Consider the following 27,694-nt stretch of genomic DNA (forward strand, 5'->3'; position numbering starts at 1 on the left):
TTTAGCTCAGTAAAAACCCAAATGTAAATGTCATATAGTATACTACTATGTGTCACCTACATGGCTAAGTATTCACTGACTGAAGATAGGTTCCATATACTTGAAATTGGCAGTTTCTGCTGCATGTGGTTGGATTTATTCAAGCCCCATTCAGATGACTGTAAACACTAGCGGTGTTGACAGTAAAGAAGTATAATACGTGTATTGCGGAAAACACACAATCCAGGTCTCAAATGCCAATAAAAATAAATTTTTATTTCAATAAATATAAAAGAATTGCATTAAATATCATGGTTTGTACTGCTAGTATATACTGTATATAAGTCCAGATCGAGCAGAAGCAGCATTAAACGACGTCCATATAGTGTACCAGTCTTCAGGCATTCATCATGTAAAGCATTGAAGCATCTCCAAAAGTTTGGAAATTTCTATGTTCACCCTCAAGTTCAGTTTTAGTTTAAAACACAAAAATATATCACCACTTAATAAAAGTGTGAAAAAAATAAAGCACTCTGGAGCTGTAACCTCACGAAGCAGAAAGTACCGATACCGTCACCGAGTAGTTAAAAGCTTTGTTTCTGGAAAACATTTTCTATGATGGAGGATCAGCACTTTAAGAGCTCATTTGAGTTGGACGCGGGTTGGACAACCTCTCCCTTCATGAATTCATCCTGTAATAAAAGAAAATGGCATTTGAAAAGATTATCTAATACAACATTCTCACAAAGTTTTTACAGTATAAATCACAAAAGTGAGTACTCCCGCCTCACATTTTTTAAATATTTTATTATGTATTTTCATGGGACAACACTGAAGATATGAGGCAGAACAGGGTAGCGGTCAGATAGGAGCGCTAGGAAGCAGGAGGGACGTAAGGCTGCTTTACACGCATGGATTTATCGTGCGATCGCACCCGCCCCCGTCATTTGTGCGTCAAGGGCAATTTGTTGCTCGTGGTGCACAAAGTCGTTTAACCCGTCACACGTACTTACCTCCCGAATGACCTCGCTGTGGGCGGCGAACATCCTCTTCCTGAAGGGGGAGCGACGTTCGGCGTCACAGCGACGTCCCACAGCGGCCGCCCAATCGAAGCGGAGATTAGCGGGACGTAACATCCCGCCCACCTCTTTCCTTCCGCATTGCCAGCGGGACGCAGGTAAGCTGTGTTCGTCGTTCTCGGGGTGTTACACGGACCGATGTGTGCTGCCTCAGGAATGATGAACAACCTGCATCCAGGAATGTGACCGACTTTATGAAAATGAACGATGTGTCAACGAGCAACAATAAGGTGAGTATTTTTGCTCGTTCACAGTTGTTCGGAGGGGTCACACAGTACGACCTCTCTAACGATGCCGGATGTGCGTCACTAACAACGTGACCCCGCCGACATATCGTTAGATATATTGTACCGTGTAACGCCGCCTTTAGTTGGTAAGATAAAACAAACAATCCTTTAATTGTTTATAACCCTCTAGCGGCCACTACGCGTTTCAACAGCTATTTACTGTCTTCATCAGGTGCTTAGAGGGTGAAAGGGCGGAAGTGACATATATAACTGGAAAAACAGTGATTGGATAACGTGCCTTAACCATAATTGAATAAAAAATTAACCTGATAAGAAATACATGGACAACAATACAGTTAAAATAGCAAATTAATAAAATGAAATAAAACAAAAAAAAAAAAAAACAAAATCGTAAAAGGAGAGGTGAGGACATACTGATACGTGTACATCAAAAAAAGTCCATGGATATTCATGTCGCCACGTAAATATAATTTACATGGCACCTATGCAGCCAGCACTTTTTTAAACAGCAACCTTAATAACCCTAAGGGAACCAATGGGGGGGGGGGGGGAAACATTGTCGATGGGGAGATTGTGCCCCTCAGGCGCTAGCATCCCCAAATTCTGCCCAATTACCATTTTCTCTCCCCAGTGTCATGTGACTCATTGGTGTTACAAGGTCTCAGGTTTAACTCCAAAGATGGAAATGTTAAATTAGTATTTTGCAACATTGTCGATGTGAGCGTCCCCAACATGAAGATCCAATAGCTCTCTTTTTTTATTAGGCTATTTAAACGGTCAGAATCAGTGTCAGATATCCTATCTATAATAGTGAGTTTAATTTATTTAGGATATCTATTATGGAAGATGTTATGTTTGGACAGGCTATGCAGTTGATAGCCTGTCCGAATATAATGCCTGTGTTTGTTGAGTCGAGCATGCATGGTTTGCACAGTGCGGCCCACATATTGAAGGCCGCACGTGCATTCCAAAAGATAGACCACATACATAGATTGACAGTTTAGCTTATGATTAATGGGATAGGTCATACCAGTGGTATAAAAAGTGAAGGATTTTTCTCCCTTAACGATGACATCACAGAAGAGACATTTCGGAGCGCCACAAGGATGGCAACCAAGGGTGTCCCCGTCCCAATTGCCGTTATTAAGAATGATATTACCTTTATTTAGGACAGATTTCCTTGATATGTCGCTGGGAGCTACCATATTACGCAAACATTTGTTCTTTCTATAGATGATTAAGGGTTTATCTGGTAAATTTTTTGAAATTATAGGATCGCCAATTGGCTGCCATCCTTGTGGCACGCCGAAATGTCTGTGCTGTGATGTCATCGTTAAGGGAGAAAAATCCTTCACTTCTTATACCACTTGTATGACCTATCCCATTAATCAGAAGCTGAACTGTCAATCTATGTATGTGGTCTATCTTTTGGAATGCACGTGCGGCCTTCCATATGTGGGCCGCAATGTGCAAACCATGCATGCTCGACTCAACAAACACAGGCATAATATTCAGACAGGCTATCAACTGCATAGCCTGTCCAAACATTATAACATCTTTCATAATAGAGATCCTAAATTAACGAACCTCACCACCTAAATACAATTTAGATAGGATAGCTGACTGATTCTGACCGTTTAAATAGCTTAAAAAAAAAAAAAAAAAAAAAGAGAGCTATTGGATCTTCAAGTTGGGGATGCTAGCGCCTGAGGGGCACAATCTCCCCATCGACAATGTTGCAAAACACTAATTTAACATTTCCATCTTTGGGGTTAAATCAATTTTTGTCCCCCCCCCCATTCGTTCCCTTAGGGTTATTAGGGTTGCTGTGTAAACAAGTGCTGGCTGCATAGGTTCCATATAAATAATTCTGGGTAAATTGTATTTAGGTGGGGACATGAATATCCATGGACTGTTTTTTGATGTGCACGTATCAGCATGTCCTCCCTTCCCCTTTACAAATTTTATTGTTTTTTTTATCTTTATTTCATTTCATTTGCTTTCTTAACTGGATTGTTGTCCATGTATTTCTTATCAGCAGTTTAAAGGTTAATCCTTTATTCAATTATGGTTAAGGCACATTATCCAGTCGCTGTGTTTTTCCAGTTATGTCACTTCCGCACTTTCACCCTCTAATCACCTGATGAAGACAGCAAATAGCTGTTGAAACGCGTAGTGGCCGGTAGGGGGTTATAAACAATAAAAGGTTTGTTTAATCTTAACAACCAAGTCCCTCCTGCTTCCCAGCACTCCTATCTGACTGCTACCCTGCTCTTCCTCACTTGCTATATCCCGGCTGATGGCTCAACAGCAGAAGCAGCTCTGGGAGCAGAGAGTTTTCCCTTACCAGCCAGGACCTGCAGTTGCTGGGATACCGGGCCTCTGTTAGCTGTGCGATAGGACCTGTAGTGACGCACTTCTGGTCGCTCGCGATCACGTGACCTACCCAGAAGAAGCATCTCCACGATATTCCCCAGGATCTCCAGGCAGCACAAGACATCGTCTCACAGTCAGTGTACAGGTTGTATAATGGTGTGCCCTCTAAATAGCTCAACACAGCCATTAATGTCATAACCACTGGCAACAAAAGTGAGTACACCCCTAAGTAAAGTTTTCAAATGATGCCTTATTTGTCAATATCTTGTGTGGCCATCATTCACTCACCTAGTTGCCCCCACACATACTTCACAGCATCTGAACCAAATAAGTTTATCTTGGTCTTATCAGACTACAGCACATGGTTCTAGTAATCCATGTCCTTGGTATACTTGACTTCCGTGAATTTTTTGTGGGCTTTATTGTGCATCATCTTTAGAAAAGGCTTTCTTCTGGGAGACTGTCATACAGACCAATGTGATGTAGCGTGCAGTGTATAGTCTGAGCACTGACAGGCTGAACCCCACCCTTTAACCTATGCAGAAATGCTGGCAGCACTCACACATCTATTCTGAAAAGACATCCTCTGGATATGACGCCGAGCATATGCACTCATCTTGCTTGGTCAACCATGGCGAGGCCTGTTCTGAGTGGAACCTGTCTTGTTACACCACTGTATGGTCTTGGCCACTGTGCTGCCGTGTTTTAGGGTATTGCCAATCTTCTTATAGCCTAAGCCAACATTATGTAGAACAATAATATTTTTTTCAGATCCTCAAAGAATTCTTTGCCATGAGGTGCCATGTTGAACTTCCAGTGACCAATATGAGAGAATGTGTGAGCAATACCAAATTTAACACATCTGCTCCCCATTCACACCTGAGACCTTGTAACACCAATGAGTCACATGACACTGGGGAGAGAAAATGGTAATTGGGCAGAATTTGGCCGTTTTCACTTAGGGGTGTACTCACTTTTGGTGCCAGAGGTTTAGACATTAAAGACTGTGTTGAGTTATTTAGAGGGTACACCAAATTTACACTGTATACAAGCTGTACACTGCTACTTTACATTGTATAAGTGTCATATCTTCAATGTCGTCCGATGAAAAGTATTTACAAAAATGTATATAGGATGTATGCGACTAAGAAATTAATAATAATATTTATTTCCATAGCGCCAACATATTCCGCAGGATTCAGGAGGATCATATACAAACAACAGTTATAGAATTATAATTAAAGGGAAAAAAAGCAACCCTGCTCCCGAGAGCTTACAATCTACAATGAGATGGGGGGAGGGGCAAGGTACAAGTGCTTAATTACAATGACAATCCAGCCATCTCAAGGAAATGGGGGATAGATAATGGCTTCCTGGACCAGTTGGCCAGAGCCTTGAGATGCATTTGGGTGCCATGGAGTTTGACGTGGGGTTATTTTCTGATAAGTTGTGGAGGGATTAGGTGAAATTAGTTCGGCTAGGGAGTGTGATAGGCCGCCCTAACAAGATGCGTTTTTAGGGAGCGTCTGAAGCTGAGTAAGTTGTGATTCATCCTAACTTCTAGGGGTAGAGCGTTTCAGAGGTTTGGTGCAGCTCGGAAGAAGTCTTAAATTCGGGAGTGGGAGGTTCGAATTAGTGTGGATGTTAGTCGAAAGTCATTTGCAGAGCGTAGAGAACGGGTGGGATGATAGACAGAGAGGAGGGTGGAGATGTACGGGGGTGCTGCACTGTGGAGAGCTTTGTGGGTGAGAACAAGCAGTTTGAATTGGATTCTGTGATATATGGGCAGCCAGTGCAATGACTGGCACAGAACAGAGGCATCCGAGTAGCGGTTAGCCAGATAGGTGACCCTGGCTGCTGCACGGAGGATGGACTGTAGAGGAGAGAGTCTAGTTAGGGGGGAGACCAATTAATAGAGAGTTACAGTAGTCAAGGTGAGAGTGGATCAGGGCCACGGTGAGGGTTTTTGTTTTTTCCATTGTGAGAAAGGGGCGGATTCTAGAGATGTTCTTGAGGTGCAAGCGGCAGGAGCGGGCAAGAGATTGTATGTGGGAGGTCAGGATCAGAAGGAGAGATCAGTGTCAAGTAAAACTCCCAGACAGCGGGCTTGCTGCCTAGGACTTATGGTTGTGCCACACACAGAGGGAGATGTCAGGTTTAGGAAGGTTGGGAGATGGAGGGAAAAGAAGAAGTTCAGTTTTGGAAAGGTTAAGTTTCAGGCTAGGTTCGCACACTGCGTCTTTTTGACGCTGCGTTTTTGTGAGTTTTTGGCCGCTAAAAACGCACAAAAACGCACCTGCGTCGAAAAAACGCATAAAAAACGTACGCGTTTTTACCGCGATTTGGTGCGTTTTTCCAACGCATTGCATGGGGGGAAAACGCAGAAAAACGCAGGAAAGAACTGACATGTCCATTATTTTTTTTTAACTCAAAAACGCAGGTAAAAAAACCAGATGTGTGCAGACAGCAAAAATGAAAACTCAGACTTTGCTGGGGAAGCAAAGTCCTGCAGTTTTAAGGCCAAAAACGCACCCGAAAAACGCGCAAAAACGCCGCGAAAAACGCACTGTGCGCACATAGCCTCAGATAGAGAGCAGACATGATGTTGCAAACTGCAGTCAGTCACTTGTGTTCTGTAGTACAGCGGGGGTGAGCTCAGGGGATGAGGTATATAGCTGTGTGTCATCAGCATAAAGATGGTACTGAAAGCCAAATCTGCTGATGGTCATTCCAATTGGGGCAGTGTAGAGGGAGAAAAGAAGAGGGCCAAGGACTGAACCTTAAGGGACCCCAACAGTGAAAGGAAGAGGAGAAGATGTGGAGCCAGCAAATGATACACTGAACGAGCGGCCAGAAAGATAGGAAGAGAACCAGGAAAGAACAGTTTTCTTTAGGCCAATAGAATGGAGCATAGAGAGAAGGAGATGGTCGTCAACAGTGTCGAAGGCGGCAGAAAGGTCAAGAAGAATAAGCAGAGAGTGGTCACCGTTACGTTTTGCTGTCAAAAGGTCATTGGTCACTTTGACAAGGGTATTTTCTGTTGAGTGTAAAGGGCGGAAGCCAGATTGTAAAGGATCTAGGAGAGAGCGAGTGGAGAGGTACCGGGTGAGACGAGAGTAGACCAGGCGCTCCAAGAGTTTAGAGATGAAGGGGAGATTGGAGACTGGTCTGTAGTTGCTTGTGCAGGACGGGTCAAAAGAAGGTTTTTTTAATTATGGAGTAATGATAGAGTGTTTGAGGGAGCAGGAGAAGATACCAGAAGAGAGAGAGAGAGATTGAAGATTTTAGTTAGGCGAGTAGTGACAACTGGAGAGAGGGACTGGAGAAGGTGTGAGGGAAAGGGATCAGTAGGGCAAGTGGTAGGCCGAGAAGAAGAGGAGCCTGGAGACTTCCTCCTCTGTGACTAGGTCAAATGTGGAAAGTGAGCTGGATGGGATATGGGGAGGGGTAAGATTAGTAAAGGATGGCTGCCTCTATACCAAAACATACCGGACCTGTTTTTTTTTTCTAACTCTGGACAGTCCCTTCCACACAATAAAATAAAAAAAAAAGCACCAGGCTTGCGTTATACAGGAGTTGTGTGTAGACTTAAGAGCAGGTAGCAATGGGTAAGTGGTTTCATGAAGATAGAGAGCTCCTAAAAAGTCAAGGATTATATAATGAAGATGTCATTAGACAATCCTTGACTTTAGGAGCCCTGTCTCTTTGCCCATCAATTTAACCCCTTAATGACCGCAGACATTAATATTACGTCCTAAGCAGTCATAGCCTGATCCCCCCCCCCCCAGCTGCTGCCAGCAGGGATCCGCGCACATGTCAGCTGATTTGTACAGCTGACATGTATGCCTCGCAGGCACAAGTGGAATTGCGTTCCGCCCGTGCCTGTTAACCCCTTAAACGTCGCTGTCAAAATGTGACAGTCATTTAAATACCTGGTGCGGAAAATCTATACTCACCGGGCCGCCATCGGCATCACAGTGATGTGATCACTGTGAGACGATGGTTGTCCTGGTAGCACAGGGTCATGTGATGACTCCTGTAGCTAGTATGAATCAATTCCTCCTTCATCCGGCCAGTTACCGCCAGAGACAAGAGGTGAGTGTTTCTGCTGATCTCAGCTGTATAGCTGTGATCAACAGAAAAGCATCAGCGATCAGACTCCTGATCCTTATAGTCCCCTAGGGCAGAGGTTCCCAACTCCAGTCCTCAAGGCACACCAACAGTGCATGTTTTCAGGATTTCCTTAGTATTGCACAGGTGATAATTTAATCACCTGCAAAGGTGCTGAATCCAACACCCATGCAATGCTAAAGAAATCCTGAAAACATGCACTGTTGGTGTGCCTTGAGGATTGGAGTTGGGAACCTCTGCCCTAGGGGGACTAGTAAAATAAAAATAAAAGAAAAAGAAAAAAAAAAAAAAAACTAAAAAGTTCAAATCACTCCCCAATTGAAAAATAGAGTTAAAAAAATGTAAAAAAAAATAAAAATAAATAAATAAATAATAATACGCACACATTTGATATCGCCCAGTTCAGAAATGCCAGATCAAAACATAAAATCAAACCGATTGGTAAACCGCATAGCGGCAAAAAAGAAAAATCCAATCACCAAAATTACATTTTTTGGTCACTACAAATGCAAAATGCGATAACAGGTGATGAAAACGTAGCATCTTGAGCGCAAATAGTACAATTAAATGTCACCTCGAGATGCAAAAAATAAGCCATCACTGAGCCATAGATCCCAAAAAATGAGTACACTACATGTTGCGGAAAATGGCACAAAACATACGCCACTTTCTTTGGACAAACTTGTGATTTTGTTTTATCCCTTTAGATAAAAAGTAAACCTATACATGTTTGGGGTCTACGATCTCGTACAGACCTGAGGCGTCACACGGACATATCAGTTCTACCATATATTGAACACAGTGAATAAAATATCTCAAATGCATGCAATTGCACTTTTTATGCCATTTTTCCACACTTTGAATTTTTTTTCACGATTTTCAGTGCATTATATGGTAAAACTTATGATTTAATTCAGGGCTGTGGAGTCGGTAAGCCAAACCTGCGACTCCCACATTTCCCTTGCACTGACTCCGAATCCACGACTCAGACTTATATTGCTTATATTTAAGTGAAAAATTTATTGTACTACAATGTGAACATCAGACATTCAATCATTTGACATGATACAAGAAACAAGGATCTTTAGATAGAACATAAAATATATTTATTGGGATACAACTTTAGAACACAAAATCTGTAATAAATTGTAAAATAGGTAATACACTATGTAATATAGATTACACACCACACACATTATATATATATATATATATATATATATATATATATATATATATATATATATATATATATATATATATATATATATATATATATATATATATATATATATATATATATATATATATATACACATATATATAGAGATATATATATATAACTATGTAATAAACTATGCAAGTGCCAAAAAACAGTTTTGAACAAAAACATACTAAATAACATTTGTGCAGTGACATGAATGTCTATGAATTTGTTGTAAGAAATAGAATTGCCTCCATCAGATCCTCCTTCATAGATGACCTCAAATCTGACCTAGTAATTTTAAGGCTAGAGAACAACTTCTCTACAGTAACTTGGGTTGAAGGCAAAGCCGTAACCACATGGGCAACATCTCTAACAATTTCCGGGTATAAAGGAATTGCCTCATGCACAGTCAGTTTTGATGAACGGTTGAATTTTTCTATTTCTTTGAAAGCAAGTGAAAAATTTTGATGAAATCTGGTCAATCTGCTTGTTACAGGAGACGGAGTGAAATCTTTTTCCTTGCGGCAACGCTTTGCCTGCTCCATGTCATCCAAATACTTGTCAAAGTTAAACTCCTCATTTGATGAGGATGAAGATATGGCAGCAGTAGCACTGTCAGGACCCAGGTCCTCTTGCGCCTGGCAGTCCTGTAGGCCACTCATCCTAACTGCTATCTCAGTCAGAGCTTCTTTTCCTTTAGTAAGTTGTTGATCATCAAGCAGTATACGATGACTTGGGTCCACATAAACAGCTGCCAGAAGAATTTTATTTTCCAACAGCTGTCTCTCTCTTCGTTTCATTGAAGCAGAAATGGCATCTGCGATTAAACCTCCTCTTTGGGACAGGCAAAATAGCAACTTCTTCCACTCCCTTATGAAAATGCCAGGAGTTAAATCCTCAGCTTGTAATTTTTTAGTCACGGTAAATGGGTGATTAAGCAATTTCTTCAATTCAGCCAACTGTGTCCACTGACCTTCATTTAGGGTTACCTGAGGGTTCGCTATATCTATAAGAAATGGTTTTAGTTCAAGCAATCGTTCAATCATTAAATAAGTGCTGCCCCACTGAGTGGCTTGATCAACAATTGCCCCTTTCCCAGCACGTCTCTTCAAGATGGAATCAATTTTAGGGGTTCTGGCGGCAATAACCAATTTCCTCACTTTTCCAATCAGATTTCCAGTATGTCCCTCTTGCAGACTCTCTCTTATTGCCAGCTGCAACGTGTGAACAACACAGCGCATATGATGAATATGAAAGTGTTTTGAAGCAGCTACAACAAGATCATCTAATCCTAAAGTATCATTTTGCTGTTCTTCTGTTGTAATATCTGTTTGTGCCTCAGTTACATGAACAGCACTGTGGCCTTCCATCTCACACATACTGAATCCTAAATTTTCTTCTAGCTGTTGTTCATTACTCGCATTCATCAGTTTAATTGTACTTATGTTTGAAGCATTGTCCGTTACAATAGCAAGAACCTGTTCTTTTTTTAGTTCGTAATCTTGCAGAACGTTTTCCACTAAGGTCTGGAGAAACTGGCTGGTGTGATGAGGTTTACTATCTTTTACTGCCAGTGTCTTGGTAACAATTTCTTTGTTGTCACAAACATATCGAACATTGATGGCAAAATAGTTCACTCTGTGATGTATGCAGGAATCCATTTTAAGAAACATAAAGCGACTTTTGAGAGTCTTTTTAAGATTTTCCTTTTCTTTACGGGCTTCTTCAATCACTAATTTTCTAATACTTTCTCTGTCCAGAGAAACACCAAGTTTGTGGGCCATTTCTCCATTAAGAGCTGTAAAAGCTGGTCGTGCAAATAATGATAATGGTACACCGTTCTTCACAACAAGCTGTATGAGCTGTCTTTTAAACATATCTGCTGTCATTGTTACAGTAACTTTGTCACTTACAAAATATCTTGTTAATGATGTTTGAGATGCTCTTTCCTCCTCCTTTGTCTTGCAGGAAGTGCTGGGCACTGGTTTCTTGGTGCTGCTGTTATCTTTCTCAGTCACAGCTTTGAAAACTTCTGGGTGGAAGCGTTGTAAATGCCTTTTTAGAGTGGAAGCTCTTGTAGGAGCATTTTTATCACTGCCTGAGTATGCACTGATTTTGGCATCACAGCATTTGTTTTCATCTGGGTCACTTGTCATGCATAGACACACAAAATATTTTTCATCTTGAGTCACTGTAAAATGCTCAAATACAGCTGACTTCATAGGGAAAGTCTTAGACATTTTGTAATCATATAAATTCACTCTCGAAATAATTTTGTCCTATGAAAAAAAAAATGTATATTATAATTCCAGCAAAAACAGGGAACCATGTACAGTGGGGAAAAACAGTAATTGATACACTGACAATTTTGCAAGTTTTCCCACCTACAGAGAATGGAGAGGTCTAATAGTTCACTTCACCTGTGAGAGACAGAATCGAAAAAAAAAAAAATCCAGAAAATCACATTGTATGATTTCAATAATTTGCATTTTATTGCATGAAAAAATATGTATGTGATACAATAGAAAAACAGAACTTAATATTTGGTACAGAAACCTTTGTAATTGCAAACAGAGGCCAGACGTTTCCTGTAGATTCTGTTTCTCAGTTGAAGTGTACATAAGATAAAAATGTCAGACCTCTCCATTCTTTGTAGATGGGAATCGACAGTGTATCACTTATTTTCCCCACTGTATAATTTTAGATAGAAATAAAACAAACTTTGCATAAATCAATAGTACAGATGACAAATATAAAGGTGTAAAATATGTCATTAGATAGCTTTACTTTGAATTTCCAATCTCAGGCTTTTCTTAGGTACAGCTCACTAAATGTTTCTCATCAGATTGCTTCAGTCTATGAAGAGGGGAGGAGGGAGCAAGCTTGTTGTGTATCATACTCCAGGAACAAAGAAACTGGTAACAGAGCTAATAACGTGATGTTTTGGCTTCTATACAAGTCCTCATTAATCCTGTTGATGTATTTTCCCTGTATATTGTATGTATATTGTATAGAAGCTATCCTCCCAAAAGTATATGAGCTCAAAGAAAAAACAAACAAGCGTCAAGCATACAGAGAGAGCATACAGTATATTGGACTATTGATTTATGCGCAGTTTATTGAAAGTTTAAATAGGCTTTAAGAAGTAATTACCTTAATCTTGTTATCCTATTCACTCTAGCAATTCGGAGATGAGTGCAGCCTTCTTTCTTTCTGAGTGTGGTTACTTTTTACCCTTACCTGTAGAGGAGGAGCTTCACTGGTGCTCAAGTGCAGCACGGACTTATCTCAGCTCAGACAAAGCCTAGATCCCCAGGCTACATACATTCACACACAGCCTTTTTGCGGATCCGTTTTTAGCAGTGACTCTAGTCATCCCAGCAAAGTCAATGGGTTTCAAGAAATGACATTCAGACACATCGTTTTGTGAGGATCCGTTTTTGGGCTCAAAACAGATCCTCACAAAGAACGAGCATGTCAGTTTGTGGCGTTTTTCTAATCTGTTTTGCTATTGAAAACATTATCAGCTCAAAAACCTTTCAGGTGATGCGGATTTTTAAAAAGCTTATCTGCTTTTGCAGCTGAAAAACGTATCCTCAAAAAACGCTGTGTGTGAATGTAGCCTTAAGCCTGCTTTACACGGTACGATCTATCGTGCAATTTCACGAGCGATCGCACCCGTCCCCATCATTTCTGCGTCACGGGCAATTAGTTGCCCGTGGCGCACAAAGTCGTTAACCCCCATCACACGCACTTACCTGATGTGCGACGTCGCTGTGGGCGGCGAACATCCTGTTCCTGAAAGGGGAGGGACGTTCGGCGTCGCAGCGACGTTACACAGCGGCCGGCCAATAGAAGCGGAGGGGCGGAAATGAGCGGGACGTAAACATCCCACCCACCTCCTTCCGCATAGCCGGCGGGTGCCGCGGGACGGAGGTAAGCTACTGCTCAGCGTTCCCGGGATGTCACACGGAGCGGCGTGTGCTACCCCGGGAACGATGAGCAACTGGCGCCATTTTAATTAAACGAGATTATGAAACCGAGCGACGAGTACACGACTCACGATTTGTGAGCGATACTGCGTCGCTCGGAGAGGTCACACAGCCCGACGTCACAAGCGATGCCGGATGTGCGTCACAAAAAACGTGACCCCGATGATATATCGCAAGATAGATCGTCTCGTGTAAAGCACTCTTTAGATCAGGAATAGAACAGCCATTTATAGGACATTTCAGAACTTTCCCAAATTCCTATGAAAAAATATTCAGCACATTCTGCATTGAACTACTGTACCCAATTTAGTATATATTTTAGGAGTCGGACTCGGTCAATTTTATACCGACTCCACCAAAATGAGCTCCGACTCCGAAGCCCTGCAATATAGACAGTGACCGTACTCACCTTGTCATAGATAACTCTCACAAGTAACGAACAGGTCGGACAAGTTGCAACTTCTTCTCCATTTTCCAGATCTTCCTAAAATACACAAAGTAATCGACTCAAATGTAACAAATATTATAACAAGAAGAAAATGTATAGATTATACATGCAGCAATCAACAGATAAATCACACCACTTACAACAGGTAAACAGTGCCAACAGATAGGCAGCAGTGGTCATTCAATGGCCACAACTAGAGAAAAATATAAAATATATATATATATATATATATATATATATATATATATATATATATATATATATATATATATATATATATATATATATATATATATATATATATATATATATATATATATATATATATATATATATATATATATGCGGCACGATGGCTCAGTGGTTAGCACTGCAGTCTTGCAGCGCTGAGGTCCTGGGTTCAAATCCCACCAAGGACAACATCTGCAAGGAGTTTGTATGTTCTCCCCGTGTTTGCGTGGGTTTCCTCCGGGTTCTCCGGTGTCCTCCCACACTCCAAAGACATACAGATAGGGAATTTAGATTGTGAGCCCCAATGGGGACAGTGTTGCCAATGTATGTAAAGTGCTGTGGAATTAATAGCGCTATATAAATGAAAAAGAAGGGAATTTTGTTACTTACCGTAAATTCCTTTTCTTCTAGCTCCTATTGGGAGACCCAGACGATTGGGTGTATAGCTACTGCCTCCGGAGGCCACACAAAGCATTACACTAAAAAGTGTAAGGCCCCTCCCCTTCTGGCTATACACCCCCAGTGGGATCACTGGCTCACCAGTTTTAGTGCAAAAGCAAGAAGGAGGAAAGCCAATAACTGGTTAAACAAATTCACTCCGAGTAACATCGGAGAACTGAAAAACCGTTCAACATGAACAACATGTGTACCCGAAAAAACCCAAAAATCCCGAAGGACAACAGGGCGGGTGCTGGGTCTCCCAATAGGAGCTAGAAGAAAAGGAATTTACGGTAAGTAACAAAATTCCCTTCTTCTTCGTCGCTCCATTGGGAGACCCAGACGATTGGGACGTCCAAAAGCTGTCCCTGGGTGGGTAAATTAATACCTCAAGTTAGAGCTGCAAAACAGCTCTCCCCTACGAGGAGGCAACCGCCGCCTGCAGGACTCCTCTACCTAGGCTGGCGTCTGCCGAAGCATAGGTATGCACCTGATAATGTTTGGTGAAAGTGTGCAGACTAGACCAGGTAGCTGCCTGGCACACCTGTTGAGCCGTAGCCTGGTGTCGTAATGCCCAGGACGCACCCACGGCTCTGGTAGAATGGGCCTTCAGCCCTGATGGAACCGGAAGCCCAGCAGAACGGTAGGCTTCAAGAATTGGTTCTTTTGATCCATCGAGCCAGGGTGGCTTTGGAAGCCTGCGACCCTTTGCGCTTACCAGCGACAAGGACAAAGAGTGCATCGGAACGGCGCAGGGGCGCCGTGCGGGAAATGTAGATTCTGAGTGCTCTCACCAGATCTAACAAATGTAAATTCATCTCATACCGATGAACTGCATGAGGACAAAAAGAAGGCAAAGAGATATCCTGATTAAGATGAAAAGAGGATACCACCTTCGGGAGAGACTCCTGAATGGGGCGCAGCACTACCTTGTCCTGGTGGAAGACCAGGAAAGGAGCCTTGGATGACAGCGCTGCTAGCTCAGACACTCTCCAAAGAGATGTGATCGCTACCAGTAAAGCCACTTTCTGTGATAGTCTAGAAAGTGAAACCTCCCTCAGAGGCTCGAAGGGCAGCTTCTGGAGGGCAACTAGTACCCTGTTCAGATCCCATGGATCTAACGGCCGCTTGTACGGGGGTACAATATGACAAACCCCCTGCAGGAACGTGCGCACCTTAGGAAGCCGTGCTAGACGCTTTTGAAAAAAGACGGATAGCGCCGAGACTTGCCCTTTAAGGGAGCCGAGCGACAAACCTTTTTCTAACCCAGATTGCAGGAAAGAAAGAAAGGTAGGCAATGCCAAAGGCCAGGGAGACACTCCCTGAGCAGAGCACCAGGATAAGAATATCTTCCACGTTCTGTGGTAGATCTTAGCGGACGTGGGCTTCCTAGCCTGTCTCATGGTGGCAACGACCCCTTGGGATAATCCTGAAGACCCTAGGATCCAGGACTCAATGGCCACACAGTCAGGTTCAGGGCCGCAGAATTCCAATGGAAAAACGGCCCTTGGGACAGTAAGTCCGGTCGGTCTGGTAGTGCCGACGGTTGGCCGACCGTGAGATGCCACAGATCCGGATACCACGCCCTCCTTGGCCAGTCTGGGGCGACGAGTATGACGCGGCTGTAGTCGGATCTGATCTTGCGTAGCACTCTGGGCAAGAGTGCGAGAGGTGGAAACACATAAGGGAGCCGGAACTGCGACCAATCTTGCACTAAGGCGTCTGCCGCCAGAGTTCTGTGATCGCGAGACCGTGCTATGAAGGTTGGGACCTTGTTGTTGTGCCTGGACGCCATTAGGACGACGTCCGGCCTTCCCCAGCGGCTACAGATTTCCTGAAACACGTCCGGGTGAAGGGACCATTCCCCTGCGTCCATGCCCTGGCGGCTGAGGAAGTCTGCTTCCCAGTTTTCTACGCCGGGGATGTGAACTGCGGATACGGTGGAGGCCGTGGCTTCCACCCACGTCAGAATCCGCCGGACTTCCTGGAAGGCTTGCCGACTGCGTGTCCCTCCTTGGTGATTGATGTATGTCACCGCTGTGGAGTTGTCCGACTGAATTCGGATCTGCTTTCCTTCCAGCCACTGCTGGAAGGCTAGTAGGGCAAGATACACTGCTCTGATTTCCAGAACATGGATCTGAAGGGTGGACTCCTGCTGAGTCCACGTACCCTGAGCCCTGTGGTGGAGAAAAACTGCTCCCCACCCTGACAGACTCGCGTCTGTCGTGACTACCGCCCAAGACGGTGGTAGGAAGGATCTTCCCTGTGATAATGAGGTGGGAAGAAGCCACCATTGCAGAGAGTCCTTCCGAAAAGGATACTTTCCTGTTCAGGGATGTTGACTTCCCGTCCCATTGGCGGAGAATGTCCCAATAAGAGGACGCAGATGAAACTGCGCAAACGGAACCGCCTCCATAGCCGCCACCATCTTCCCGAGGAAGTGCATGAGGCGTCTTAAGGAGTGCGACTGACCTAGACGGAGAGTCTGCACCCCAGTCTGTAGTGACCGCTGCTTGTCCAGCGGAAGCTTCACTAGCGCTGACAGGGTATGAAAACTCCATGCCAAGCTACGTTAGTGATTGGGTCGGTGACCGGTTTGACTTTGAAAAGTCGATGATCCACCCGAACGTCTGGAGAGTCTCCAGCGCAACATTCAGGCTGAGTTGGCATGCCTCTTGAGAGAGTGCCTTGACAAGTAGATCGTCCAAGTAAGGGATCACAGAGTGTCCCTGTGAGTGCAAGACTGCTACCACTGCCGTCATGACCTTGGCGAACACCCGTGGGGCTGTCGCCAGCCCGAATGGCAGAGCTACGAACTGAAGATGGTCGTTTCCTATCACGAAATGTAGAAAAACATTGGTGCTCTGTAGCAATCGGCACGTGGAGATAAGCATCTTTGATGTCTATTGATGCTTGAGACATTGAGGCAATGACGGAGCGGAGAGTATCATCCGGAACCGCCTGGCCTCCACGTGCTTGTTGAGCAGTTTTAGGTCCAGAACGGAACGGAAAGAGCCATCCTTGTTTGGCACCACAACCAGATTGGAGGAAAACCGTGTCTTGTTCCTGAAGAGGAACCGGGATAATCACTCCTTATGCCTGCAGAAGAGCATCGGCTCGGTGGGGAGGTGGGGACGTTCTGAAGAATCGAGTCGGAGGACGAGATCAGAACTCTGTCCTGTGCACGTGGGCACACTGTCCCTCACCCACCGGTCTGTGACCTGTGGCAGCTAAATGTCGCCAAAGGCGAGCGAGTCTGCCATCAACCGCGGATGCGGAAAGATGAGAGAGCTGAGAGTCATGAGGAGACCGCCTTGGTAGCGGTTTCTCCGGCTGCCTTCCTTGGGCGTGATTGAGCCCGGCCGGCAGCTGAGCCCCTCTGAGGCTTTTCAGCCCTTTTGGACGAGGACAATTGGGACCTGCCCGAGCCTGGGAAGGACCGAAACCTCGACTGTCCTTCCAGGACAGCATTAATAGAGTAAGTCGCAATGCAGACATTGCGAGGTTACGGACGCCCCTGCGGCACAGATGTACCTGTGCTCAAGACCAGCTGCGCAAGAACAGCTGAAAAGCTTAGGGTGCCCATACGGCTGTGAATGCCGGAGCAACCGACACGCCGATAGCCTCATAGACAGATTTCAACCAGAGTCCATCTGTCTGTCAATGGCATCTGTAAGTGAAGTCCCATCTCCACTGCAACTATGGCTCTAGCTGCAAGCCTGGAGATTGGAGAATCCACCTTTGGACCCTGGGTCCAACGCCTGACCACGTCAGGGGGAAAGTGATAACGTGTATCCGTAATACGTTTGGAGAAAACGCTTATCTGGGAAGCGTGGTGTTCCTGGACTGCTTCTCTGAAGTCAGCGTGGCCAGAACAATACTCAATATACGTTTGAGCTACTGAAATGGGACTTCTCCTGCTGTGAAGCTGACTCCTCCGCTGGGGGAGCTGAGGGAGAAAGATCCAACATTCCATTGATGGACGCTATAGGATCATGCCTTATGGCGTCACCATCCGGTGTATCCGGAGTGAGAGCGGTGTCAGGATCAAAGTCCTGATGAGCTACGTCTGCCTCATCATACAGAGAGCCTCCCGGGACCCCCCCCCGGAGCACCGATTTTATTCCGAGTGAGGGTGGCCAGGGAGCAATGATCCAGATTGCCCATGGCCTGTCCGGACTGCAAGTCTCTATCCCCTTGCAACTCCGTCCCTGTCCTTGGACAGGGTTGAGAGGTGGTTCTTTTGGCCACGTCAAGTAGAGACCCCGGCTGACCAAGTGCTACAGGGGAGCATTGCACCCAATGGGGAGCAGTGCCGTGGAACAGTATCACATGCAGCAAAAACAGCATCGAAAGCCTGTGTTGCTTATATGCTGCTGCCGACTTATAGAGCCAAGAATGGCGACCGTACAGTGCAATGTATATCATACAAGCATAAAGTACAAATGAACACTGCAGCACATGCAATACAAGCAGCATAGAAAGCCTGCTTTTCTGCTGCTGTAGACTAGCCATCTAGGGGAATATAGCCCAGAATAGCGACCATACAGTGCAATGTATAGCATACAGGCATAAGTACAAATGAACACTGCAACACCTGCAATACAAGCAGCATAGAAAAAAACCTGTGCCTCAGCACCCTTGCTTTTCTGCTGCTGTAGTCTAGCCATTCTATGGCGAATATAGCCAAGACTAGCGACCGTACAGTGCAGTGTATAGCATACAAGCATAAATACACATGAACATTTCAGTACGTGCAATACAAGCAGCATAGAAAGCCTGTGCCTTAGCACCCATGCTTTCCTGCTGCTGATGTGTCGCCATCTAAGAGGGCATATAGCCCAAAATAGCGACCTATGCAGTGTACTTAAAATACAAATAGACAAACTGCGGTATTTAATGTCAGCACCCCAGGTGCCGCTTACCGCCCGCCTATAAGCGGGTGTGTGGGCGCCCTAGTCCTGTTGTTTGCCCAGAGTCCGTTCTCTCAGCTCGGGCTGCAGGAATGGCTGCCGGCGTCCTTCTCCAGCTCGTATGAGTAGGGGCGGGCCGTGGGCGTGCCCCAAGTCAGAGCGGGAAACCGGCGTCCCACAGTGTCTAGTGAGAGGGCTGGAGCATGTAAATAAGGCTCCAGCCCTCGGCGCTGCTGATTGTACAGCGTCTCTCCCCTACCCTGATTGACAGGGTGGGGGCGGGAACGAAGCTGAGCTAGGCCGCAAAAGCCGGGGACTGGATTTATAAGCGCCGCCGCCGTAAAAGCGCGGTCGGCGCTAAGTCCCCGGCGCACTACAAGTCCCAGCCGCGCCGCCGCTCCCGGAGCGTCCGGCGCGGTAGTTCCCAATAAATAAAGTCACTCAGCTAGGCTGCAGTGACTGTAACCCTTTACTGTCCCCGGCGCACTAGCACACCCAGCAAGTCTGGAGTGTGCTGTGCCTGTGTGTACGGGGACACAGAGTACCTGAATGGTGCAGGGCCATGTCCCTGAACGGCACTCCCGCTCCACATCCAGCAGGTTCAATGGGTCTGTGGATGGAGCCCGGCCTCAGGGCTTTGGGGCCGGTAAGATCCCACTTCCTCAGAGCCCCTCAGGGGGATGGGGAAGGAAAACAGCATGTGGGCTCCAGCCGCCGTACCAGCAATAGGTACCTCAACCTTACAAACCACCAGTGGGGTGAGAAGGGAGCATGCTGGGGGCCCTATATGGGCCCTCTTTTCTTCCATCCGATATAGTCAGCAGCTACTGCTGACTAAACAGTGGAGCTATGCGTGGATGTCTGACCTCCTTCGCACAAAGCCGAAAACAGGTGAGCCAGTGATCCCACTGGGGGTGTATAGCCAGAAGGGGAGGGGCCTTACACTTTTTAGTGTAATGCTTTGTGTGGCCTCCGGAGGCAGTAGCTATACACCCAATCGTCTGGGTCTCCCAATGGAGCGACGAAGAAAAATTATATATACATACATACATATACACACACACACACATTTTACTACCTTTATATAGGGAACTTCTTAAGCTGCAAAAAGGAGCTTTTAGAATGCAGGGGCAGTTGGTGAATGATAAATAATTGTAAAATCACCATTAAATCCAGCACTTGCACTATATAGCAGACAGTAGCTAGTTGGGGCTTGGTAAGGGAGGGGTTGTATTTCCCCAGAGTGATCCTCCCTTATTATATAATCATGCCCCTGTGGGCATGAGTGACATAGTTTGTAACAGTGACATCACTGCCAGCTCTTTGCAAATCTTTCATCAGGTCAATAGAAGCATCACTGCTGCCTCCCTGAGCTCGTACAGGGAGCATGCACCCAACTTTACTGATTATTCTTAGTACGGCGTGCAAGATTTGCAAACAGCTGGCAGTGTATACGCTGGTGCCCACAGGGGTGTGCTGACATGAGGGGAGGGAGGATTAGGCCAGAGAACTCCAAGCGCTCACCCACTGATTGACAAAGGTTTTAAAGTTCATTTATTCACTAATCGCTAATGAGGTGATTAAGGCTACATGCGCACGCTGCATCTTTTTGTGTTCACAAACTGCAGCCAAAACTGCATCTTGTCAGAGAGAGCCTGGAAATGTCACAAAAAACGCATGTAATTTTAGGTGCGTTTTTGCTGCGTTTTTGTGACAAATGTTGACAAAAACGCAAGAAGAATGAACATGCTGCATTTTATTTGTCACAAACCTTTGACAAATAAAACGCTGCCAAATAAACTGCAACGTGCGCATGACAAATCTGTCTTCTCATAGACTTTGCTGGGAAGTCAAATGTCAGAACGTTCTGACAACAAAACTGCAGCCAAAAAAGCAGGAAAAAAAGCAGCGTGCGCATGGCTATGAACGCACTTTGCGTTCTCCTACTTGCAGTTCAGAACGCACGTTTTTGCCTTAATTGATTTGACCAAAGTTGCCTTTTCCAGAAATTTAGCGCTAAAAACGCATGCGTATTTACCGCGTTTTAGATGAGTTTTCAGCGCTTTTTACATGCTTTTCCACCTGCGTTTTGACAGATTCGTTTTGAACATCAAGACACTGCTAAATAAAGTTTAATCTGTCAAACACCGTGAAAAAAAGAGAAAAAAAAAGGAATACATACATAATTTCAGAAATTAAAAAGAAAATAGAAATATTTAATAAAATTATAGCGGTAATATACTATTTATTGGAAAAATAGCAGTAAATTATTAATTTTCTTTAATTGTCGGACTATGTGTGTGTGTGTAAAGGGGCATATGAAATCATTATTTTGATGTAAAAAAAGCATGCGTTTTGTAAGTCCAAAACGCATGTTTTCTGCACTGAAAAAGCAGGTAAAACGCAGGAATTTGAAGGAATCTTGGTTTTTGCCATTTCTCATTGACTTCAATGTTAGCAAAACGCACCCAAAATGGCAAAAACAACTGACATGCTGCTTCTTGCCACAGAATATGCAAATTAAACGCAGCGTTTAGAAACGCAAAGTGCGGTCAGGAATTCATCATTTTCCATTAACTATCATGGAAAACCAAAACACATGCCTTTGGGCATGAAAACGCTGCAGCTCAAAACGCTGCGGAAACGCTGGTAAAAACGCAAAGTGCGTTCTTACCCTTAGGGTGCTAGGGCAGTAAAGAGATTCCCTTTAGGCTATGTGCGCACGCTGCATCTTTTTTTTACCACAAAGATGCAGCGTTTTTATCTTAGTGGTGACTATAAAGAGCAGCGTTTTTGGCCTAAAAAACACGCAGGAGTCCTCCACTTGAAGTGAGCCGCGGGATTAGCGCTGATGTCACTCAGGTGATGTGCGGTGATACCGCACATTCCATGAGCGACGTCACCGCTGATCCCGCGCTCACTTCAGCCGCGGCCTGATATGCGGTCACAAGTGGAGGTCTCCAGCTGTCATTGCACATCACCTGACTGAAGTCACCGCTGATCTCGCGCAGCTCACTTCAGCCGTGGCCTGATTTGCGGTAACTGGTGGAGGACTCCAGTTACCACAAATCCGCCCGCGACTGAAATGAGCACGAGATTAGCAGTGACTTCAGTCAGGTGATGTGCGGTGACAGCTGAAGTCACCGCTGATCCCGCGTGGCTCACTTCACTTGCGGCCTGCCCCTCACAGCAAGCAGTCATTCTATGGCCGCTTGCTGTGATTGTCAGATGTAGTAGAGCTGGCTGTGTATGTCCTTGTGTGGACTACGCACGTCTGACCTGGAGGGATGTTTTCGGGGTTAATAAAGTGGTGAAAGAGGGGGCTTTTTTGTGTTTTATTTCACATAAACATAATCCCCCAAACATCCTTTATTTACTTTCACTTACAGCTTAGTGATGAAGGGCTGTCTCAGACGCCTGCCATCACTAAGCTAGGACTTAAGGGTGCTTTACACGCTGCGACATCGCTAGCGATCTCGTTAGCGATGTAACACGCCAGATCGCAGATGCGATCTGCCGAGAACGCACATAGGTTGGTTTTATAGCGCTGGCCACATGTGCGATTTCAGCAGATCGCATCTGCGATCTTCCGTGTCACATCGCTAACGAGATCGCTAGCGATGTCGCAGCGTGTAAAGCATCCTTTAGAGGCAGCTATGGTATGCTGCCATTAACTCCTCATTACTCCGATTGCCACCGCACCAGGGCCATCGGGATGAGCCGGGAAAAGTCCCGGGACTGTCGCATCTAATGGTTGCGGCAATTCCGGGTGGCTGCTGGCTGATATTTTTAGGCTGGGGGGGGGTCTCTCAAGCCTGAGAATACCAGACCCCAGCTGTGACACTTTATCTTGGTTGGTTATTATAATTGGGGGGGGGGGGATGACTGCATGTCGTTTTTTTTTTTTTTTATTTAACTGTACGATATAGACCCGCCCACCGGTGTCTGTGATTGGCTGTAGTCAGACAGCTGTCATTCAGTGTGGGGGCGGGTCTGCCTACAAACAATTACAGCCACCGGTGAGCAGGGAAGGAGTGAATATGTTATGAGCCTAATGAGCGGCTGGCTCTGGAGGATGAAAGAGCTGCCGCGGCAGCAGTGTGCCAGCCGACTGGTGATTGGTGGGTATGAAGCGCTTGCCCTACCCCTTTGCACCCGATTCTGGTCTCCATAGACTTTATACGGGGGAGCAGTATCTGGCCAAATACCAGTGATCAATCCCTGCCGACCCGCAGTCTAGTCAGAAAAATGCACCGAAACACATGTAAAATAACTTTTTTCATTGTAGTTTTCCACACCTCATTGAATTCAATGGGTGGAAAACGCAGTGAAAAACGCCAAAAGAATTGACATGCTGCATCTTTGTGGTCACCAGAAACACGCAGCCCAAAAAAACGGCAAACGTGCGGACATCAAAAATGAAATCTCAGACTTTGCTGGGGAAGGAAATTCATGCAGTTTTGAGACCAAAACCGCACCCAAAAAAAAAGTACAAAATCGCCGCAAAAAATGCAGCGTGCACACATAGCTTTATATGGGTTGTTGCCTCTTCACTATTCAGGGGAGCATGGCCTCATGTCAGATTTACTGACACTGGCATGGCTGCACTGCTATCCCGAATCCTGTGCACAGTAGCACTGAAGCTGGCTGGAGAGGGAGCTAAGGCTAGGTTCGCACACTGCGTCTTTTTGACGCTGCGTTTTTGGCCGCTAAAAACGCACAAAAACGCACCTGCGTCGAAAAAACGCATCAAAAAACGCACGCGTTTTTACCGCGATTTGGTGCGTTTTTGGCTGCGTTTTTGATCTCTGCGTTTTGCTGCGTTTTTCAAATGCATTGCATGGGCGGAAAACGCAGAAAAACGCAGGAAACAACTGACATGTCCATTTTTTTTTTTAACTCAAAAACGCAGGTAAAAAAAAACAGATGTGTGCGGACAGCAAAAATGAAAACTCAGACTTTGCTGGGGAAGCAAAGTCCTGCAGTTTTGAGGCCAAAAACGCACCCGAAAAACGCGCAAAAACGCCGCGAAAAACGCACTGTGCGCACATAGCCTTAGGCCTGGTGCGCACTAGGCGTTTTTGCCGCGTTTTTAGCGGCGTTTTTTACCGCGTTTTTGTGCTGAAAACGCAGTGACATTGCTTCCCCAGCAATGTCAATGGGTTTTCAGAAGTGCTGTCTGCACACAGCGTTTTTTTTAGCTGCGTTTTTGTGGTGACCACAAAAACGCAGCATGTCAATTATTTCTGCGTTTTTCACTGCGTTTTTCACCCATTGAGTTCAATGAGATGTTCAAAAACGCAATGAAAAAGGCACATTGCAAATATAGCTGCGTTTCTATGACTAAAAACGCAGCTATAAACGCAAGGGGTGGGTACTACAGTGACGTGTACAGGAAGAGGATTCCTTCTGTTGGTAAACACAGAAGCATGAATCCTCCCGGTACCGTCACCGCTGCCTCCACCTCCCGTCCTGTGCATGTCAGCTCCGTGCGGCGCCATGTCTGGGCGGGAGGTGGAGGCAGCGGCGAAAACCAAAGTGAACAGTAGAAAAAAAAAAAATGTCATATATACTCACCTGTCTGCAGGGTCCCGGTGCCATCTCCGCTCCTGTCCCGGTACCGCCGCTCTGGCTGTGTGCAGTCTCCCCGTGGCAGGACCTTGCTTGCAGGACCTGGCGGTGGATCACCTGATGCAGTCACCTGACGCATCAGCTGATCGTAATTCTCGCGGTGTCGCCCGGCCGGCTATCAGCTGATCCTGCCGTCAGGGGACTTCATCAGCTGATTACCGGCAGCTCCGGCAGCGATGGGACAGGATCAGACTCCCGCCCCATCGCTGCAAGAGCTGCCGGTAGTCAGCACATAAGTGAGTATTATTTTTTTTTTTCTACTGATGCATCTGCTGATTGTATAATCGGCTTTTATACAATCAGCCGATGTGTTATGTGATTCAGGCACTTGATCCTGACACATCATCTGATCGCTCTGCCTTCCAGCAAACCGATCAGATGATATTGGATCCGGATTGGACGGCGCGGGACCCTGACCCAGGATTACTGCGGAGGGGGGTTCTTTATTTCAATAAAGATGGAGTCACTAATTGTGTTGTGTTTTTATTTCTAATAAAAATATTTTTCTGTGTGTTGTTTTTTTTTTTTTATCATTACTAGAAATTCATGGTGGCCATGTCTAATATTGGCGTGACACCATGAATTTCGGGCTTAGGGCTAGCTGATAATATACAGCTAGCCCTAACTCCATTATTACCTAGCTAGCCACCCGGCATCAGGGCAGCTAGAAGAGTTGGATACAGCGCCAGAAGATGGCGCTTCTATGAAAGCGCCATTTTCTGGGGTGGCTGCGGACTGCAATTCGCAGTGGGGGTGCCCAGAGATCTTGGGCACCCTGCACTGTGGATTCCAATCCCCAGCTGCCTAGTTGTACCCGGCTGGACTCAAAAATTAGGCGAAGCCCACGTCATTTTTTTTTTTTAATTATTTCATGAAATTCATGAAATAATTAAAAAAAAAAAAGGGCTTCTCTATATTTTTGGTTCCCAGCCGGGTACAAATAGGCAGCTGGGGGTTGGGGGCAGCCCGTACCTGCCTGCTGTACCCGGCTAGCATACAAAAATATGGCGAAGCCCATGTCATTTTTTTTTTCTTTTTGGGCAAAAAACTGCATACACTAGTGAATGGAGGATGCTGAGCCTTGTAGTTCTGCAGCTGCTGTCTGCTCTCCTGCATACACTAGTGAATGGAGGATGCTGAGCCTTGTAGTTCTGCAGCTGCTGTCTGCTCTCCTGCATACAATGAACATTTTGAAGAAGGAAATGACATCAGACCTTTTTTTTTTTTTTTCATCAACAATCTTTAATGGCATTGTGCACTGATTAAAAACGCAGTGAGCAAAAACGCAGCAAAAAACGCACCAAATCGTGGCAAAAACGCATGCGTTTTTGCCGCGTTTTTTTTTAGCCGCGGGTGCGTTTTTTGAGACAAAAACGCACATAAAAACGCAGCGTGAAAAAAAACGCCTAGTGCGCACATACCCTTACAGTGCATTCAGGCCGCTTCAGAGCAGTGCCTACACACTATTGGAACAAGCTTGTAAGCACTGCACGCCTAGGAAACCAGCCACTTCTGATAGATGGCAGCAATGGCTGGTCACCTGGGCTATGAGCAGTAAAATGCAAATTAAAATAAATAAATCACTTCATTTTTGAGACCAAAGCGGATTAAACTACAAAAGTTTATTGATGTTAGTGTTCCTCGTTTAATGGCCGTGCTTTATAGCTGGGTAGCCATTCTAAGCTTTCATTTGTTATTGAAGTGATTTGCATTGTTCCTGATAGATGGGACTTTATACCATTTTTATTGGTTATATAAGACCGCCAATCAATTCCCTGTGTGAGGGAGCGGCGGGCGCATGCGCTTCATGGAGTAATGGCCAGGCTTATGCATTGCCACTCCATTCACCCTGAGGACACAAGACCCAACATCAGTGCGGTCCGAGAAGCGTCCTCCAGCAACTGTACATTATCCGCTATGTAGCAGATAGGTGACAGCAGTGAGATCACCCCTCTTCCTACTGTGAGGACATGGTGCGCGGTCACTAGGGGCTTAAAATGCCAGGAGAACCATAGTGCAGTCGGGCACGGCACCCTGTGATGCAGCCCCCTATCTCCAGTATGGGGGTGGGCAGCCGCTGTCACTGCGTGGCGGGCACATTGTGGGTGACACTAGATCACCCTGATCAGAGCTATACAGGACTCTCCCAATAAGCCATGCGCTCCCCTGCCCATGTGACTATGGTGTGGGCACACAGCAGGGCACTGTACCTTGGTAATGGCGAACCGATCACCACACGGACAGGGGTAGTAATAGGTGTCCGTGTCCTCGTCATACTCGAAGTCCTCGATCTCCACCTCGTCGTGGTACACCGCCATACCGGCACCGGCACGGGAAGACAGCGAGTCACAACGGAAGCGGCTACAGTGGCGTTGATTTCATGAGGGAAAGACGTCACCGGAAGGGGCGGGGCCTCCTCAGTGCGGTGCAGATCTGTGAGCAGGAAGCGGCAGTGCTCGGGCTCCTGTGCAGAGCGGACGGATGCTGACCCTGAGGAGGGGAATATGCAGCTTTTGCTCATTAGTTATAGCACTTTAGTCTCGGACTGTATTTTGGGGGCACAAAAAGTGTCTCCAGTCACTACGGGGGGCTGCAGGTCGTGTATATCTCACAGGGAATGTACTGAAGCTTCGAGGACGGTACTGCGGAGGCTTCCATAAGAAAGGGTGATACGGGGGTGTCACAGGGCAGGGGGCGATGGTGCGTGTTTGGGGGGGGCGTGTTGTGGAGGCTGCACGTCAGGGGGGAATGCAGGGGGAGTGCATGCACGTCAGGGGGGGACATACAGGGGGAAGGCTGCACGTCAGGGGGCTTGCACTGGGCAAGGCGAAAGAGGCTGCACATCGGGTGGGGGGCTTGCAGAGGGGAGGCTGCACATCGGGGGGGCTTGCACTGGGCAAGGGGAAAGAGGCTGCTCGTCGGGGAGCTTGCACTGGTCAAGGGGGCAAAGCTTCAGCGTGCTGCATGTCACTGTATCCACTCTGGGACTTGTTGTGCAGGTGAACGGATGATACATGTCAC

The 27,694-nt window shown here is 45.8% G+C and overlaps 1 protein-coding gene across 1 annotated transcript; it reads right to left on the reverse strand.

Moving 5' to 3' along the window:
* Window positions 1-234: 234 nt before the first annotated feature.
* Window positions 235-27,078, reverse strand: DPH3 (diphthamide biosynthesis 3). Its single transcript, XM_075334273.1, has 4 exons — window positions 26,884-27,078; window positions 13,422-13,496; window positions 10,934-11,299; window positions 235-671 (listed from the first exon to the last, which is right to left on the reverse strand). Exons 1-4 carry the CDS (start codon window positions 26,989-26,991, stop codon window positions 606-608), a joined length of 615 nt encoding a protein of 204 aa, XP_075190388.1. The 5' UTR covers window positions 26,992-27,078; the 3' UTR covers window positions 235-605.
* Window positions 27,079-27,694: the final 616 nt, after the last annotated feature.

Source organism: Anomaloglossus baeobatrachus, chromosome 2 (assembly GCF_048569485.1).
Source record: "Anomaloglossus baeobatrachus isolate aAnoBae1 chromosome 2, aAnoBae1.hap1, whole genome shotgun sequence".
Classification (NCBI taxonomy): domain Eukaryota; kingdom Metazoa; phylum Chordata; class Amphibia; order Anura; family Aromobatidae; genus Anomaloglossus; species Anomaloglossus baeobatrachus.